Source organism: Leptinotarsa decemlineata, unplaced genomic scaffold (genome assembly GCF_025532065.1).
Source record: "Leptinotarsa decemlineata unplaced genomic scaffold, Ldec_3_MD MMD2_P_RNA_scaffold_1, whole genome shotgun sequence".
NCBI lineage: Eukaryota > Metazoa > Arthropoda > Insecta > Coleoptera > Chrysomelidae > Leptinotarsa > Leptinotarsa decemlineata.
In genome coordinates, this window is record NW_027412523.1 from 2,897,404 (window position 1) to 2,917,010 (window position 19,607).

Consider the following 19,607-nt stretch of genomic DNA (forward strand, 5'->3'; position numbering starts at 1 on the left):
GCTAAAAACAAACGAAGCGGAGAGAGAGAAGAGGGGATAGGTGAAAGCACTCGAATGGCCTATAAATAGTCGGATTTCCGATGAATAAGTCAAGTTATCGTCCGAAGACGATTGTGTATACTAACAATCGAAACGTCGTGATATAACTTGGTTTATTATAATTTTTCTTTTTTTTTTTAAATAATTCTCAATTTTCAGCTTTTGTTAATATTTCAACTTTTGGTTGTTGTTTGGTTTTATGTTATTTCTTTGTAATTTCAGTTTTTTTGTTCAAATAAAATTGTTATTTTCGGTTCATCTTTTCAATATTTTTTCAGGAATTTCAAATCAATTTATATGATATTAGACAATGGAGGTCCAAACTGATAAAATACACCACAAACAAACAGAGAATTTGGTTTATCAACGAGAATTTGGCACCGAAAGTTTTGTGCAGAAAAGTTGAATATATTTTTTCTGTTTGGAATGATCGTCATAATGATCTAAATTCTTTTTCAAATTATCTCAACGAACAAGGATCGACAATAAAGTTCACAATAGAGATTATACAGAATGGTTAACTTTCTTTTCTTGAAACAGTGGTCAGATCATTTTGACACAAGTGTTCATCAAACGAAAGCATATACTAAAGGAATGATCTAATACACATTAAACCATCATGCGAGTGTTGAAAAACTGTAGTAAATTGTCTCTACGAGTATAACGGAGCAAAAACCCCGCATTCACGCTGAACTGCAGTCAACAATATCAAAATGCGGACGTATTCCATGCTTTCGTTATTTCTTATCGATTCTACAATAAACGATATTGAGAAAAACAACATCAAAATATTCAGAATGTTACAGAAAATCACAATCATCCTACCCCGTGTAAATGAAATACAAGTATGACTCACCGGCAAGGAGAATCCTCCCAATAAGTTCATTCCTCCCTATGTTATCGAAGTCCATCACCATTACATCCAATGAGCATTCTCGGATCTTTTCCCAGGGAACGTTGAACGAGAATGTATCGTTGAAGACGGGATTAAGAGTGCACTTGAAAATGGCTGTCTTGCGCTTCTCAATGCGTTTGTCGCCGAACTGGAGCCATACCTTAACGTATGGATCTGTAATGATAATTGACAAATATCGTTTATGAAATATCGTAGGAACTATTGGATATATTGATTTATTATTCCTTTTATTCATTTATTGAATATATTGTTCAGGATATATGGTACTGGGGCTCTCAGAAATTGGAACACATGGCTATTTCCCCTATCTGAAATCAATAACCACTCTCAATTATGCGACAGATTATTCAAATGTTTGTCTTAGAGTGTCAAATGTTTTATTGGAGTAATAGAGACGCGTATTGATGGTCATCGGCGGTAAATATCTGAACTAATAGTCTGATGACCAAGAACGAAGATAAACTCATAATAATAATGATAATAATAAACTTCATCCATCCTTTAAGATCATACACATGATATAGGACAAGTCATAAAATGTATATACACAGACATATATTGGTACAACTGTAAGAGGTTCTTGGAAGAACAGACCAATAAAAAGGGGGTAGCTACTTCTTCTCAACCTCAAATTTTTTTTGTCTAGATTCTAATAAAGAACATCCTCAGAATAATGAGCTGGAGATTTTCCATCTCAATATTCAGTGTATTAGCAATAAAGTAGAATAGTTTCAGCTATATCTCGAAAACAAAGATTATGACATTATATGTCTATCGGAGCATTGGCTCAATGTAGAAAATCTGATATCTGTAAATCTCGATGATTATAACCTTATAAGTTACTTTTGTAGACAAACCCTTCAACATGGAGGAGTCTCTATTTATATTCGTAATAACGTCACATGTAAACTTCTCCTTTTGAATGATTTCTGTATTGAAAAACACGCAGAATTTTGTGGAATTGAATAAACAAACATGAACACTGCTCTCATAACAATTTATAGATCCTCACTATCGAAATAATATGACTGATTCTTGAATAAAGTTGAAGAACTTTGTTATTACCCAATTACACTAACATTATACTAACCGGTGACTTCAACATTGACATAAATAAAAAAAGTCCTGTCTGTACATCATTTCTGGAGAACACATATAGTTCCCTTATTCGTAAACATTTCCCAATGAAAAAAAAACAAAAGTCAAAATTCGGCGAAAGAGACCTATAAATTTTTTTGATGATGAATTAATTTCAATGAGAGATACTTTACAAGCACTGCGCAATGTAAGTACCTCTTCAAAACATCCCAGCGATACGGAACATTTATAAAAATTCAAACATGAATATGAAATTGCAGTTTACAAGGCAAAAAAAGGCAAGAAAATCTACTAGTGAGCACAAAACAATTCCCAACAACATCAGTGCCAATGAATTCAACATATTTTTCTCGGATATTGCCGAGAATATCATTAAATCTCTACCTACTTGCAACATCTCCGCTATCGATTATATTTCTAGCCTCCCAAAACCAGTTAATTCATTTTTTCTACTACCAGTTGATCATGAAGAAGTAACACTTGCTATTGGAAAACTCAGCCTTAAACTTATTTAATTCATACTTAACCAGAAGGAAACAAGCCGTCTGCACAAACGGGGAATTATCTGTAGAGGAAGTAGTTTCCCATGGCATACCTCAGGGGTCAATCCTTGGACCTATACTTTTTGTAATATATGTGAATGATATTTTTCAAAGCCTACTACCTAGCACAGTCATCTGGTTTGCAAATGATACAGCAATGATTCACTCTAACTCCGACATGAGTATACTACTCGACAAGACCAATGAAATTGAAGAAAAGGCTGTAAACTGGTTTACTTCCAATAATTTGAAATTAAATAGGGGAAAAACTCAAAACTTATATCTTCAAATAATAGGGTAACCACACTCAAGCACGTAATATTATTAGGTATAATCATTGATAACTCACTTAAATGGGAAAATCATATTGACTCGATGAAACATCCGCAGGTCCAGACGAAATACCCACGTTTGTTTTAAAAAAAGCTATGAATGTTATAATAGGACCTTCGACATTTTTATTGAATCTTTCGAATATGGATTGTTGGACAGGCTGATGAATTTTATTAATGAGCATAATATTTTGACAAATAGCCAGCACGGTTTTTGACCTGGTAAATCAACAACTAGCGCAATCTATGACTTTTATGACAATCTCATAAACCATATAGATCAAGGAGAGGTCCCAATGGGCATTTTCTGTGACCTTAGTCGAGCTTTCGACTGTGTGGACCACGATATTCCTTTATCAAAATTGTATAACAACGGTATTAGAGGTGTTTGTCTGGAATGTTCAGAATCATTCATTAGATGTCGTTCTCAGTCTGAAACATTATCAAAATAATATAATTCGTAATGTTAGATCTGCCAATACCGATATTAATATAGGTGTTCCACAAGGATCTATTTTGGGCCCAGTTCTTTTTATTTTGTACATAAATTAAATCGCAATTTTCTTTTCGGGTATTGAGATGACTATTTATGCAGACGACACTTCTCTACTGATTTCCAACAAAAATGAAATAGAACTAAAAAAAAAACCGGTGAAACTGCTCTATGCCAACTAACTTCTTAGTTCAATCAAATCACCCTTTATTTTAATGCAGACAAAACTAACCTTGGAAATTCCGTAGTCATCAGAGGGAATTGGTAAATGTGGATATAATTTCAAATAACACACCTCTGCCTATAAATAACAGCTGTAACTCACATTTAGATTGAAAAGAACATTGCAAGCTCCTGATTTCCAAACTTTCATCTCTCCACTATATGCTCACAAATCTCAAAGTTGTTTTGACATAGCAACAATTGATAAACTTATACTACGCACAAGTGGAAAGTCGACTGAGGTATGGTATTTTCCTATGGGGAGACTACACTGTCGAATAACGAAGACAATTACCCCGTATAAAAAATCAACTTGTCCCTGGAATTCCTATTGATATCGTCAATTTATTTGATAATGGATATATACGTTACTTTATAAACGTCATGCATATAAGTCATTTTCCCCTATAGTATCAACACTATTCTGCAATGATGTTTCATTATTTACTCCAATCAACTACAACTCGAAACAAACAAAACAAATTGAATTAATATCCAACATCGATTTGATCTAATTTTCGTGGGAGTATTTCGAGTCTGGCAATGTCTAGTAATACGTAAATTTATTCGAAGATATATTCAATGGAATGACTTCCATAAGTCAAGCAGTTTCAATTTCGTACGGAATGAAATGTCTACATATTCGACACGTATTCATTGAATTCATTAACGTGAATCGAGCACCAACAAAATTGCAAGTGGATTGATATCTGACATGATTACTATTGAAATAGTCGTGCAGGTTGGTGCAAGAAGAGGTTGTTAAGTTCTTCTATATTTGACAGAAACCATTGATTGGATCATTTCGATACGAAATATCTTCTACAGATGTAATCCAAACGCAAATCATTAATGGTAACGATAAACCTTTGATCAAAAATGTAATATTCTCTTTAATATCCACTCACTGAATTCGAAAGTTGAAGTTGATAGATTTATTCAAATCCATCATAATTCCAACGTTATCTTGAAGGATCATTAACATTGTCCTAATAGTCATATCTTACTCAAATGTCCTAGCAAAAGACCATTTTCTGAGAAAAAACACGCTAAGTAACGAACCAACTCATGGCTAAAATGATGTTAATAAAAAAGCGAAATAGCTCTCCTTGCCTCTGATAAGAATACGAGTAATAATATCAAACTTTCAATATCCCAAACACTAGAAAAACTTTTACAGTTTCCGACACAATAAAATTTTTATTGAACGAGCTTCTTCAATTTTCATTCCCTCACAACAACGAGAAATGAAAACCCAACCCTAAACTCTTATAATAATAATAATAATAATGAGTTTTTTGTTGATCAAAATAACTAGATAATAACACAAAATAAAATACAAGAGAGGGAAAAATAAAAACACTTTGTATTTGATTGCAAATGGCTTTTTGTTCAGATCGCGAATTTGCATTCGCATCTGCTCTTCCACCAATGCCGAAAATGTATAAAATGAATAAAAGACTGCTTGAAGAGAAGAAAAGAAGAAAGAAAGAGAGAAAAAAGAAGGTAATATGAAGATATAGATATATGAATAGCTAAAACCATTTTCAGGATTCTCGTCGCGGACCTAGTTATTATGAATGCTGAACAGATGCTGTTTAAACCTACTTTTAAAAACAGTTTCTGACATGTTAAAACAATTGTTTTCCCATTTATGAAAATAATTTATTGTGTAGGAGATATTATAGGAAAAAGATCATTTGAATATTTCTTTTTTATGTACAGGAATGTTTAGCACTGTCTTTTTACGCAAATTCAGGTTATGGATATCTGTTCTAAAAGACAAATGTTTAAGAATATCTTTGTTTTAAAGAATATGCATCCTCATTAGACCAAATAAAACAAAATTCTAGTCCCTATTTCGAAGCCGGATAAGGGTGGATTTACTCTGTACCTACACGAGACAAATGGATATAGCCGTCGATGCCGAGGATACCACAAAGAAAAGGAATAAGAGAAGAACTGAGCATGGAGGATCCAACAAAAACTCACCTGATTTTCCATTGATGTCTTTGGCTTTCAAATTTCGGGCTTTCAGCAAAGTTAATGTTAAGATACTGTTACTGGGGTGGTAGCAGAGAGAAGTTAGTAGTTCGCCACATTTGTCCTTCGCGGGTGGTTTTAGCGCTTTCCAAAATGCCGGTTTTTCACTGAGGTCAACCTGTAAAACGATAAAACAATGAAAAATGCTTAAAAAACCCCAGTTTATCATTCATTGAAAAGCTGAATTACATATTTTTTTACTCTTGGAAATCTGAGCAATCAACAATGGATACAAAAGCAAAGCTATTGAAAGAAAGCTTTGCTTGCGATATTATAATTCTGAATCACACCAAAATTTGGGCAGATATGAGAAATTTGAAATTAAAAATTTCAAATATTCTTCATTTCGCCGAAATCGCACCACTAAGGCTAAAATTTGATATCAATGTATCTTTCAGTACTCAAAAAATTGACGAAAATAATTTTTTGCGAGATTTTGTGAAAGCTCGCAAATAACGTTAAAATAAACGTGTTTTATGCAACCAAAGGGGGGTTTATATAAGGGAATTTTCTTTGTTGGAATCAGAATTTCACAACTTTCAGAAAAGAACATCGATTTTTTTATCTTTCCGGTCCCAAAATGGCGTCAAAAAATATGTTATAAGAGCTTTCTTGATGATGATGGATGTAGCCGTTACTACGTGGTAGGAAATCATAATGAAGAAAACAGAAATTAAACTTTCTATGTTTTTTACCACTTTAATTTGTAACTAATGTTACTGCAGTTTCGTCCTATAAGGACATTTTCAAACTAATATAATATATAAGGACAGTCGGTAGCGAAGCGGTTCGGCGTGGGTGCTTTGTTCACTCGAATTGACTGCTGTGTTGGTCGGTGGTTCAAGCCCTAGTCTGAACGATCGATCTTCACTTGCTACCGTCCAACCCGTGTTAGGAATCACACGTTAAAAGGTAAGACCTCTTTAATCCTTAGCTCGCACAAGTTTCGACTTCTGAGGGTTGTCGTTCGTAGGGGTGCGACAGCTGGTTAACGGAAAAACAGATTTTTAACAGATTTTTTTAAACAGATTTTCAAACTTATACAATATACAATATATAAGTTTGAAAATGTCCTTATAGGATGAAACTGCAGTAACGTTAGTTATAAATAAAAGTGGTAAAAAACATAGAAAGTTTCATATCTCTTTCTTCATCAATTGATTATAGAAAATTAAAGTTTTTTGAGCATTTAAAAAAAATATTTTCTTATGAATACAAGTATTCTACTTTAAAAACATAGACTTATTTATTTGCATGTTATTAACTGAGCTTTTCAATTAATTAGGTTCAATGAATGAAATAAAATTATTTTTGTCAGATTAAGCGAATCCCTCGAGATAATCGTCAGATTATGAGACAGCATGTCTGAAACATAAAGATGAACCATATATATCTTAATCTGGCACGCTTGAGTATTTCAAAATGACGAATTTTTTTGCACATTATAATAATGGCCGCGAGTTTGCGTCAGATCGAAATCGTCAGATTATTGAATGAGAGCTTTTTTTTGTTGCACTGACGCGCTCGATTACATTTTTTTTTCACTTTTAACCCTTACGTACAACTACTCACATCATGCAAACGATCAGATTAACATACCAACATTATTAAAAATACGTAGCATATTGATGCTACCAATATCTGACGAGCTCGAGTATGTCCATGCAACAGTATTTTTTTACATATTTAAAAATCTATAGCCGCTTTCCCCACCGATTAAAAAGTATATATTATATAACATTTTTTTTCTTCTCATCATCTAAGCTTTGCAACCTCTAATATGTCTCAATGACGCTCAAGTAAATCCCCATTTTGCATCGTGGGCTCCCCTGCTATCAGAAATCCTACTGTTGAGCGTAGATTTTTCCTGGTCATCGCCAGATATTTCTTCGGCGCCAGCTTCCAAGGGTCGCCCAGGATAATCCTGGTAAGAATGCATCCTTTGATTCCATCCCATCTCTTTGACTAGTTTCGTAAATGTTGAAGTCATCAGGCCGTAGGTGCCACTGAGTCCTAAAATTCTTAGTCCAGCCGCTTCCTTGGCTAAAGAGTCGGCAATGCGATTACCTTCACTTCTGTCATGCCCTTTAATCCACCTCAGGATAATGTTAATATCTACCGAGGCTTTGGCTAAATCTTGGTGGCACTCTAGTACTAGCCCTGAGGTAACACGTTGTCTGTTCAAGGCTAATAGGGCTTGTCTGCTATCAGTGCAGATTGTTATGTTTTTGCCAGACATTCCTTTCCTGGTTATTTCTTTTGTGGCGATTAAGATCCCAGTCAGTTCGTTTCGAACCACGCTGGTGGCATACTGAGAGTTTAGTTTTTCGAATGTTCAAGTTACAACATTTCCATCTCGAAAACCGCAGAAACCTTCTGAAAGTCAGCTATACTTGACGATTCAGCCACGCCTCCGCCTCTGTCTTGGGAGAATTATTATTTGAGTATGCGTTTGCTGACTTGCCCAGGGAAAGTATTTTCCTTCCTAAAACAAATTTTGCTGTTCAAAAATGTGGTACAAAGCAGATTCAAAAGTTATCTTGCTCTTGTGAAGTCGCCAATATCTAGCCTGCTAGGTTTGTTAACAGGATTGAGGGTTGAGGAACTGAGGAGCTCTTGTTTCGATGTTACAGGAAGTTGGAGTAAGATTCTTTGGTTAGTTCAGGGCCCATAAAGGTTTAACGAGTAGTTGGGAGTGGACTCAAAGTCATATATCTTTTTTGTATGAATACCCATACCTCAAGATGAGGTTTCATTTAGAAGGAACTTCACCTCCACTAGAGGCACCTCACAGGGGTGAGGTGTCGTTTGTGGTGTCGTCTTCCATTGCAGGAGGAAAATGTAAACATGTTTTATCTGTTTCTAGTTCAAGGCATTTTCTTTATTTTGTCCACGCCATAGAAAAAAAACTTTCAAATGTTTCATAACTCGTGAATGAATAAACTGGAAACCAACATTTCTGGCTGAATGTGGTTTTGTTTAGAGCCGTAAATAACAAGAAAAAGTTTACTTCCATAAACATTTAATTTCAACTCGAACTTTTACGACAAGTTATGAAGTTTTATCTCTCCCTTGAATCTGAAGGCAACTTGACTACAATAATATTAAATTTTATATACACTCTATCTTCCAAGCTCCTCCACAATGCCACTGCTTCTATGAACGAATTCTCGACCAAATTAGGACAATAAAAACGAACGAAATGTTTCGGAAACACTGAGAAATTTCCAGGTGGAATGAAGTTTGTTACAAGGTACTGGTGGCTCTGGAAAAATATTACTTTAAAAGCAGCTAATTAGATGCAAGTTTGAATCAACTTCGTAGCGATTATTGAAAATCCTAATTGATAAATTTGGGAATACAGCTCTTTCCTGGTTCAGATAACCAGATGGATTATGAATGCTGGTGTTTTGTTTCAATAAACGTACCGACAAATCAGTACCAGTACCTTTGAATACACCCTAGTGCTTGGCAGAATACCGCACTATTATTCTGGACTATACAAGAAAAGCACTGAGATTCAGGAACAAAAAAAAATCAATTGGAAAGAAATGGGGAAATGGTACAAATAAAATCTGGCTACCTGCACTCGACTGTAGAACACTTCGTCCGTTACCTCATAACTTTTGATGATGAGTACCGCAGTTGTAGACAAAACGTCAGCCCTAAAATCCTGCGAGATCATGGCCAATAAACCCCGACTAGTATTTTATAACTTATATTACAATACATAATGAATTTTGGAACAATTATGAAATACAAATCAATTCAGAGAACTAAGATTATCAAAAAAAAAAGAAGAAGAAAAGAAAATCAACTCAAAGTGCTGCTTCTTTCCCTCCTGTTCATAAAAGAGGACATATGCCTCATCGCTCACAAGTGATTTTGGCGAAATTGGGAACACGTGTGGATATTTGTATTCATGCCACGTGCCACTATATGGGTGTCTGCAATACGCTGTGTAATGCCCGTTGTAAGTAGACCCACTGTGATTTGAAAGTACATATAGATTATAACGACAACGAGCCACATTGTCTGCTGTATAATTGCTCATATCTAATTCATCTAAAGGAAAGTCAATGGGAATATTCAATTTGTCTCTGAATCTTTCCGTTGGAGAGAATATTTTCAAGTGAATTACTAAAATACGGGAAAATTTTATAGATTGATAAGGACATTTTACATTTTCTTCTTTGCTGGCACCTCGAGCACATTGGTTTTTCATCTCCATCCAGAGTTTCCTTTCTTGTGAAGGAGTCCAAGCAATGTGACAAACTCAATTGGCCAGTTCTTTGTGGTGTGGAAAGTAGGATTAGTAGGATAAGAAATTCGAAGCAGAACTGCTCAGAACTGAATTGTATATTAGTTCTTTAGGGGAGTGTCAGGGCTCAGCCAGAGGATTAAACCCAGCCTTATTTAGAGTTCCCACTTCTTGTCAAAGCTTGACCGCTTTGCTACGAGTCTGTGGCATCGTTGAAAGAGATTTGTGACAGGTACTGCTCGATTGGGGATGAGGATAGGATAGGATTGGCTGTACTGTCATAGGTAGATACCGATATATTTTATACATGGGAAAATTAATAATTCACTTAGTGTTTTTGATTGAGGAATTGTACCTAAACATGAAGCTGCATTTCCTCTCTGAATCAGAATGCTAATTTTTTGAATCAAGAAAGAATTAGCTCTTGGGTCATTCATCTCTTTGGGGATCCTAATGCCGATTTTATGAATGAACTCCAATGCTTGAGAGCCTGAGGTACTAAATGTTTCGATTCCTATTGCATACAAAATGAAATTATCCCCCAAGTAATTGTATTTTAGTGTTTTTGACAATTCCGCTGATGAAGCTGCTGCACCGCTGGATACAGAAGTCGAAAGAACGTGACAAGAAGCCAAAGTATCGACGCAGGTGAAATCCCAGACAACTGGTTTTCCTCTCCGCCAAGGAATGATAGTCATGCCATCCCCATGCCATTCCCATCATCACTGCAAGTGCCTGGGGGTTCTAAGATGGAAGGTATATTTGTCAAACCTAAGGCACGCTTGATGACATCATTTACAGCTTGATGACGGGAAAAGCGCCCGGCGTTATATCTACAACTCAATCCATGATATCCGCGGGTGTTTACTTCCACTCCACATTTGCATTTGTGTTGAACAGAAATATTGGAACCTAATCAAAGGCCTACAGCAACTCTAAAAGATTCATTGTACAATAATGTGCCGAGGGATGGAACTGGTAGGGCATCCAACCAAGCGCCTGCATGTGTTGATGACACATGAGAAAGAGAACTTTTTGACATTTGAACAGGTGAAATATTACGTTTTGCACGAATATTATCCCAGATGATTGAGTACTGGCAGGATTAGGACCAGATTCAAGAGTAGATATTTGGAGCACGAAGGATAAAATCAGGTGTAACATTCGTTTCTATTTAGAGACATTAATAATTTATCCTTGTTTCAGTTGGATTGCAGTTGAAATCGAACGAAAAAGGAAGTGAATGAAGAAAAGAAACAACTGCAGAAACGAGAAATGCCCTAAAAATAACTGGAAAAACAAGAACACCGAAGGAAGGGAGTACTAGATAGAAGATGGAAATTAGGATGGAAACTTTTATTGAAACAGAAACATAATAACATAATGAATGTTTATCCTGACACCTGAATGAATTCAGTTAAGTTCTGCAGGAGGACATGTCAGAAAAAGTTCAATAATTGCAAGCAAAATATTTGAGGTTACAGACGGAATAACGAAGGTTCGAAGTCGAGTCAAAGAAGTCTAAGATGAAGTGCAGACTTTCAGGGGTCGCGTTGAAGTTGTTGAAAATGATGGTTTTGATAAATATATCATCAAAGTAGAGATAAAAACAGAACAGGTCACAAAAGGTGAGAAACTGCACGAATTAGTGTACAAACTGAAAAGTCGACTGATATAATTTCACACTCCAGTTCTGGATGGACTAGACAGTCATCACTGACTATATGCCATCAACATGAAACAGCAGCCAACGCTAACGACTGAAAGAAGTAGAAAAAAGCCAGTGCAATATTGCTAGTGCAACAAGATCAGGCATTGGAAAAATATGAATGAAAATACTTGGTTAGGTATACCACAAGCATTTTTCCAAAGCGAAGACCAATCAACTGGAATATCAATTTGGCCTTTCATCAAGAAAGGAAAGATACGAAGCCCTCAGATGACATAAGGGCTCCATAACAATATTCTGAAGACACTATTCTGTATTCAGCTGACCTTAAATTTCAGGATATGGTATTTGTTTTGTAGCCATGTTGATAGATGGTGCAAGAATAGAATTCCATTAGATTTGACATTACTGAATTGGCACATTGAATACTGGTAAGATACATCATTTTAAATCCTATTTAAGTACCTATTGAAAATAAGTAATTGAAGCTTAAGTTAGCGTGCGACTAGTACAACTGTGATAAGATGAGGACACTCCTTCCCTTTGAATGAACCCAAATATCTCGATAAATGTATTCAAATCACCACCAAACTGATGTATTGATAACCACAGACTGTTCTCCAACTATTCTAGATGCGTATAACTTGTTGCCAAACTAATATCTATCTTGACAGCAATGGTTTCAATATTAATTATAACTTCCTGAAGGAAACATTACTCATTTCGCTTCACTCTCGTCATGATACGATTCGTATTGTTTCGTGTATGTTAGATAATTCAAACAGACATCTCATTTTGGCGTGCCAGAATAATAATTGGAGATTATGGTATCGCTCCGCAACGTTGAAGAAGAAACACACGCCTGTCGTGACGGAAAGATAATTTCAAGGTTTGGACCAACTTTTCCTTATATGATAAAATACGTGACGGGTAACGAAAACACGGAGTTGCACAATTGCTGAAGGCTTTTGAAGACGATAGAAATTGAATTTATGCGTGGGAAGGTTGTGTGAAAGATTGGAGGTTAGGTCAGCACATTTTTCTCATTTTTTTACTCCCAGAAAGGTTCTCAATCTAGAGTTATTTGAGAACATCAAAACATTGGCAAGTTGTTTGAGCATGGAACAAGAGTTTACCTCAGACCAGAGCTGGATAATTATTACATTTCATTTATTTAATTATACAGTGTTCAATATATGGTTGTTGAAAACCATATAAAAGAAGGTAATCATTTTGAGCTCGAGGATCCAGATACCTGACTCCTCTTATTTTTGACAAGCTAATTTCATTTCAGGTTTTTCGACCGTATCGCTTCGATTACTCGACTCAACTGACGCACGTCGCGCCGACGCACTCCTTTTATATCGATAAGGAAGGTTCTAGTCTAGACTCGAAGCGCGAGGAAGGTTCTATTGTTCTCAACAAAAATAATAGGGTATTTCCACTTGTTGCTAAGAGATGGCGTTACTATCTATGATTGAGTTGTTTAGTATCAGGGGTCTCCAAACTACGGCCAGCGGGCCAAATCCGGCCCGCCAGTGTCATCAATCCGGCCCGCGACAGCCAATGATTACCTAATTGTTGTTACTATTGCTGTGAGAAATTGAAGAAGAAAACACAGAATGATAATTACTCGGTTTTATTTACTTGCAAGGTAAAACTTAACGACAGAAATGATGACAGAGAAAACTTAACTGAAGTATCTAAGTTTGAGCATATTAATAACTAACAAATAATTGAAATGAATCATAGTAAAACAAAAACACTAATGAGATTTATGTAATTGTGATTTTCCACCGACAATACTTTGTAGTTGTGGATCAATTTTACTTGTACCAATTATCAAAAGAGATTTAAGATGTTCATTGGTTGATTGAGATCTGTAAACATTCTTTGTGTACTTCATATTGGAAAACGTTTTCTCATACAAGTAAGTAGTACCAAAAACAGAAAACAACCCACGAGCAAATTTATGCAAATTATCAAATTGTTCCAGTGGAAGACTCTTATAAAATTCCAACAAAGATGAATTTTGATATTTGTTCTTAAGCATATCACTGCAGCGTAAATGAATAATTTCCATTTGGACTTCCGGAGCCAGGGTTTCAATGTCAGAATCAAAAGGATTTTGAAAAAGCTTAATTTCATTCGCAATGACATCAAAATTTGGAAAACGAGTATCAAAATTTATCTTCAAAGCACTCAAAGTTTCGATTGCAATTCACATGTTTCAAAATGTGTAAAACATTTTTCACGTAATTGCGATTGAAGTAGTATTATTTTCTACCTGAAGGGTTTGATATTGGTGTATAAATCAGGGAGAAGCTGATTTTCTCCTTGCAATTTCAAATTCAGTTCGTTCATTTGATTTTTCAAATCGACATAGAAGGCTAACTTCCAAAAAGTTCAAAAAAGCGCTTAAGGAGTTTTCCGCAACTAAGCCAGCGTAGGGCAGTATGATATATTATGGTAAATCGTTTTCTCCAATCTGTTGAATAAACTCGCGGAATTGTCGGTGATTCACCACAGTGGATCTGATGAAGTTAACAACTGATATGACTAGTTTTAGAACTTCAGACATATCCAAACATTTTCCACACAAGGACTGCTGATGAATGATACAATGTAAGACTAGTAGTTTTGAACCACCATCATTTTCTACAGCCTCTGACACAAGTGCAACTACTCCTTTATTTTGACCATACATATTTTTGCCTCCATCAGTTGTTATAGATTTCAAATTTCTCCATCGAAGGTTCTTTTTATCAATGGCATTTTCAACTCCCTTAAAAATATCTGCCCCATTTGTCGTGCCGTGAATACTATCAATATCAAAAAGTTCTTCATACACTTCATAGCTTTTATCTACTTCGCGAATAAAAATCAACACCTGAGCAGTATCTGACACATCCGTTGACTCATCCAATTGTAGAGAAAACCACTCATGATGTCCATTTTTGTCAGACAGTTGAGATGATATATTTTCTGCGATGTCTTGCACCCTCCGAGCCACGGTGTTTGCTGACAAACTTACACTTTTAAATAAATGAACCTTTTCGGGGCATATTTCTTCGGCTACTGCAATCAAGCATTCTTTTATCATTTATACATCGGTGAATGGTTTGCCACGTTTTCCGATTTCAAGAGCCACACGAAAGCTGGCGCGAGTTGCAGACTCTTGTTCAGTATTCGCTTTGGTAAACAAAGATTGCTGCGATTTGAGTCCGCGTTTCAAAGCTTCACCTAGAATAGAAATGCATACAGACGGTTTTCTTTCACACCATCAATTCATGAATTCTTCTGCTAAATTATTTATTTTTTTTTGTAAGTCTTCAGGAGTAACTGAATCAATGGCCAATCTATTATCATCTGCATAGAGAATTACTGAATCTGAGCTAATATAGTCAGGTAGATCGTTTATGAATAACAAAAAAAAGCGGCCCCAAGATCGATCCCTGAGGAATTCCCTGGTCTATCTCATAATATTTAGATTTATGCTCTCCTATTTTAACTGATATTTTCCTGAAGCGCATGTGTGTCATCAGTCATGACAAGAAATTTCCACGAAAACCAAGGGAATATGATTTACTTTCGATTATCTCCAGGTCAATAATGTATTTATTTTGTATTTACTAGTAGGAAACAGACAAAAAAGAGAAATATTTTCCAAGTAGCTTACCTGACACAACGGCAGAAACACCTCCCCGATCGAGTCGTCCCTGGAAAACCTGTCGTAATCGAAGACATGCAAATGCAGCACTCTCGACTGCAGCTTCTGGATGGGGAATCCCTCGAAATAGAACGTCTCGTTCCATCGCGGATTCAGCGTTCGCCGTTTGATCTTCGTCTCTAGTCGGTGTTTCTTGTCGGGGAGCAACGTCACCCGGACGTAGGGATCGCTGGTACCTGAGAGGTCCTTGGCTGGCAAATCTTTACCCTGGAACGAGAACGATTGGGGTTGAAGGATCGGAAAATATACGTATGGAATGGGGCGTATGAAAGATAAGGATTATTTATTCGTAGACCTAAGGGCGCTTTATGCCAGTGGAATTTTTCGAAAGGGTCCTGGTTCGTAATTTCCTGTACTCGTGAATTATCAACTCACTTGTAATAACGTGTTCTAAAACACTTTATTGTGTGATTTTCACTAGACAGTTTTACAAAAACGCAACACGTGTTTCGCCATACAATAGCATCCTCGGGCGTGTCTTATTAACTAATTCTATATATACCTTATTCTACAATTTGAAGTACCGGAATTTCAAGTACCTGATTTTTTACGTAAGTTTGTAATGAATTTAATTACCTGAGCTCAAGTTCCATTTTCCACATTTGAAAAAATATTCAGTAACGGAGAGTTATTTAATTCTAATTGATCATTCAGTAAATTACCCGAATTCCTGAATCTATTGATTTCTAAACATTCAAACTTTTCTCTTCTAAATGTAACACATCGTATTCATGATTTAACTCATATCCTTCTGCTAAAAGGTGGTTTGCAAATGTGGAATCGGTCTATCTATTTAAAAAACTACTTCCATGCTCTTTAATTCTTTGGGAAAATATTCTTTGTGTTTGACCAATATACAGTTTTGGACAAGAGCCACAAGTCAGCTTATATACTCCTTCTATCAGACACCGAAGTTTTGTCTTTATTGTTTTTAATGAATTCACTTAGATTATCATTTGTTCTGTAAGCTACGTTTACGCCTTCTTTCTTAAAAAAATGGACAATATTCCTGGTTGGTTCACCCAAGTATGCCAATGTCCTATAACTGACGTTATCGCATCTTGAATATGGGTAGACCAGGTCCATAGCTTGCTTTTGTAATTTTCTGGAAAGAATGGAGTTTATAATATCTACCTTATAACCGTTATTAACCGCGATTTGTTTGATCAAATTCAGCTCTTTCAGGAACTCCCTATCAGACAGTGGAATATTCAATAATCTGTGCAGCATACTATTGAATGCAGCAACTTCATGCTGGTAAGGGTGTGTGGGGGAATTATGTATGATAATGTCTGTGTACGATGGTTTGTGGAAAATTGCAAATTCATGTTTATTGTTATTTTTCGTGATGGTTAAGTCAAGGTAATTTATTGAGTTATTTACCTTCCTCTCAGTGGTGAATATTATTGACGGGTGCATGAAATTGGCATATTCAATGAACTTGCCTAATTGCCTATCGGTACCAGTAAAATATACTAAGATATCATCTACGTATCTGTACCAGTACAAAAAACTGTTAGCCAACTGATACCGAGTTTGTTTCTTGAAATTGCAGTACGCTCCAGTTCAAAAAGTATGACACTTCTTCTCAACTGAGAAACATTCTTTATTAAATATCGTGGCTGTTTCTCATCAGAATGTTGAGATGTACTTCGTAAATTTTCCTCAGATACAGTAGATCAATATTATTTCTCGCATGTTCTGTTCCATAGTCGATTAACCTGCCACGCAAAAAATTGAAGGCGTCGAAGCGATAGTTACACTTGATTACTTAATGATTGGCTGGATAATATAGAGACGACATTCTACCCTTCCATTAATTCAACCTTGGCGATATATCAAGTGGAAAATCGAGACTAGACTAGCTATCAAGGCGACGTTAATTACGCAGTCAACGCAAAAGACCGATGCGGCAACAAGAAAAAATATGTCCCAGGAAAAGGGTGATTTGGTGAGAAATTCCATTAACCTCACTGTACCTTTATTTCATCGAAATGTATTCATTTGACTACGTTTTCAAGGATGAAAAGTGGATTTTTCGTCCAGCAGGAAATTAGATAATGTATATAATAACGATAACGAAACCTATACCATGAAAATATGGAGAACTACATTCCACACCATCACAGATCAACCAAACACACAAATCCACAGAGATCAAAAGAAACTACGGAGAGGCATCTTTCAAGTGGAGGCTCTAAGCGCTTTTGCCTCTGCCTAAATCTCATTTCAAAACTACTGAACAGCACTACATATGGTTTGCAAATTTAAAACAGAACACAACAGGGACCAAACAATGTGCAGCAATTTTGTGTGAAAAATGGAATTCGATGCTCAAAAACACTTGAAATGTTGACAGTGACATACGGTGATTGTACTCTGATTCAGAAAAATGTTTACAAGTGGTACAAACTTTTCACAGAAGGTCGACAAGATGTGAATGACGACACTCACTATGGACGTCCCAGCACATCAACAACCGATAGAAATATCGAGGAAGTGAAGAAAATTGTTATGAAGAGTCGTCGAAACACTATTAGAGAAGTTGTTGAGGATGTCAGCATATCGGTTGGGTCATGCCACGCATTTTTTTCGAAAATTTTGGACACGAAGCATGTGGCAGCAAAGTTCGTTTCAAAATTGCCAAACTTTGACCAGAAATATCGAATTGTTGAATGACGGTAACGACAATCTAGATTTGCTCAAAAGGGTCATAACTGGTAACGAATCATGGGTATGTTATCATATCTTATCCACCGTATTCACCAGATTTGGCCCCCTTCGACCTTTTCCTGTCCCCAAGACCAAAGAGATCCATGACACGACAGCGTTTTGCGACATATTGTCAAATATGGAAAATAATCATGAAATAATTCAAATTCATTTAAGTAAATACCGTGTTAGGAATCACACGTTAAAAGGTGAGACCTCTTTAGTCTTCAGCTCGCGCAAGTTTCTCAACTTCTGCGAGTTGTCGTTCGTATGGGGGCGACTGCTGATTAACGGAAAAAACAGATTTAACACAGATTTTTTTTCAAACAGACATGACTTGAAAGATCTCGACTTCAATATTCTAAAGCAAAAAACACTCAGTATTCATATATGATGGAATCGGCTGATACTTGATGTAAAAATATCTAGTGAAAATCACACAATAAAGTGTTTTTAGAATACGTTACTTAGTATCCAGAATTACATCTTTCAATATTCCAAGTTCATAGACTTCGAAATTGATACGATCACAGGATATAGAAATATAAAACAATCTCCAAATACGCAAACTTTGAATACTGACTATTTTACCTGAGTACAGTGACTAGATCAAAGTTGCAATGTCGGCGTATAAATCTTCATAAATATTCCTGAAGTATTTTCCCCGCTTCGTTACAATAAATATTTAATCAAGTTTTCAAATGAGTTTTTTCATTATTTGAATGAATGTTTAATGGATGGAACAGCGAATAAAATCCTCTTGTTAATAATCGAAGCGAGTACTGAGTTGTGTATTGATCTGAGACTATTTTGAAGGGGACGCTATGAAAATTGATGAATAAATGAATGTTTGTTGAGAAAAATGAAAATTCACCTTATTTCATGCACAGACTTCGTACTACTATACTAATAACAGGAAAAATACCCTATTGTTAATACTGAAACAGTGCAATCGTAGAAAAAGTAAAGTGTAGAACTCATTCCGAAGGCATTTTCCACTCCCAAGCGACTCATGTTAGAAACTGTTATGCTGTTTTCAAAACCTTTACAATATACTTTCTACAACGTTCCTATACAGCAGAATCTAGCAATTGCCTGCAACTAATTCCCTAGCTAATACCACGACATACGTTCGATTGTATCTGATAGACATTTATTCAAGTTTTCTCACTGTGAAAACTTTTGCAGATGCTTCTAGTTCGTTCAGCTCTGAACGTGATATACGAATTCACACTGTCATTTTGTTTCACAGAGAATATTTCAATCAATAAACTATCACACAATTTTGATAAAAGATCCGAGACAATATATAGGAAAGGTCGAAGAGCAGATCATTTTCATTCTGTAGCTGTTTCCATGAAAAGAAGACAAATAGCCCCCTTCTACATTCAATCCATATTGTGTTTGTTGATGAGGCACCGCAACGCACTTATTGCGCTGGAAAAAACCTGCGGTGAGCGCAGTTCTGTTGAATAATTCATACCCATTTTATTCACATCAGGTTTTGCATTTTCTGTTTCGTGGATGTCGGGCATAGGCGTGGAGGAGCC

The 19,607-nt window shown here is 35.9% G+C and overlaps 1 protein-coding gene across 8 annotated transcripts in view; it reads right to left on the minus strand.

Moving 5' to 3' along the window:
* Syt7 (Synaptotagmin 7) overlaps positions 1 to 19,607 on the minus strand; it is a 703,683-nt gene that overhangs the window by 11,669 nt on the left and 672,407 nt on the right. For all 8 annotated transcript variants that reach the window (XM_074179490.1, XM_074179533.1, XM_074179453.1 and 5 more), the window contains 3 exons: positions 15,295 to 15,552; positions 5,635 to 5,803; positions 896 to 1,108 (listed from right to left, as the gene is read on the minus strand). In XM_074179490.1, the coding sequence (XP_074035591.1) occupies positions 896 to 1,108; positions 5,635 to 5,803; positions 15,295 to 15,552 (640 nt within the window). The remainder of the gene's footprint in view (positions 1 to 895; positions 1,109 to 5,634; positions 5,804 to 15,294; positions 15,553 to 19,607) is intronic.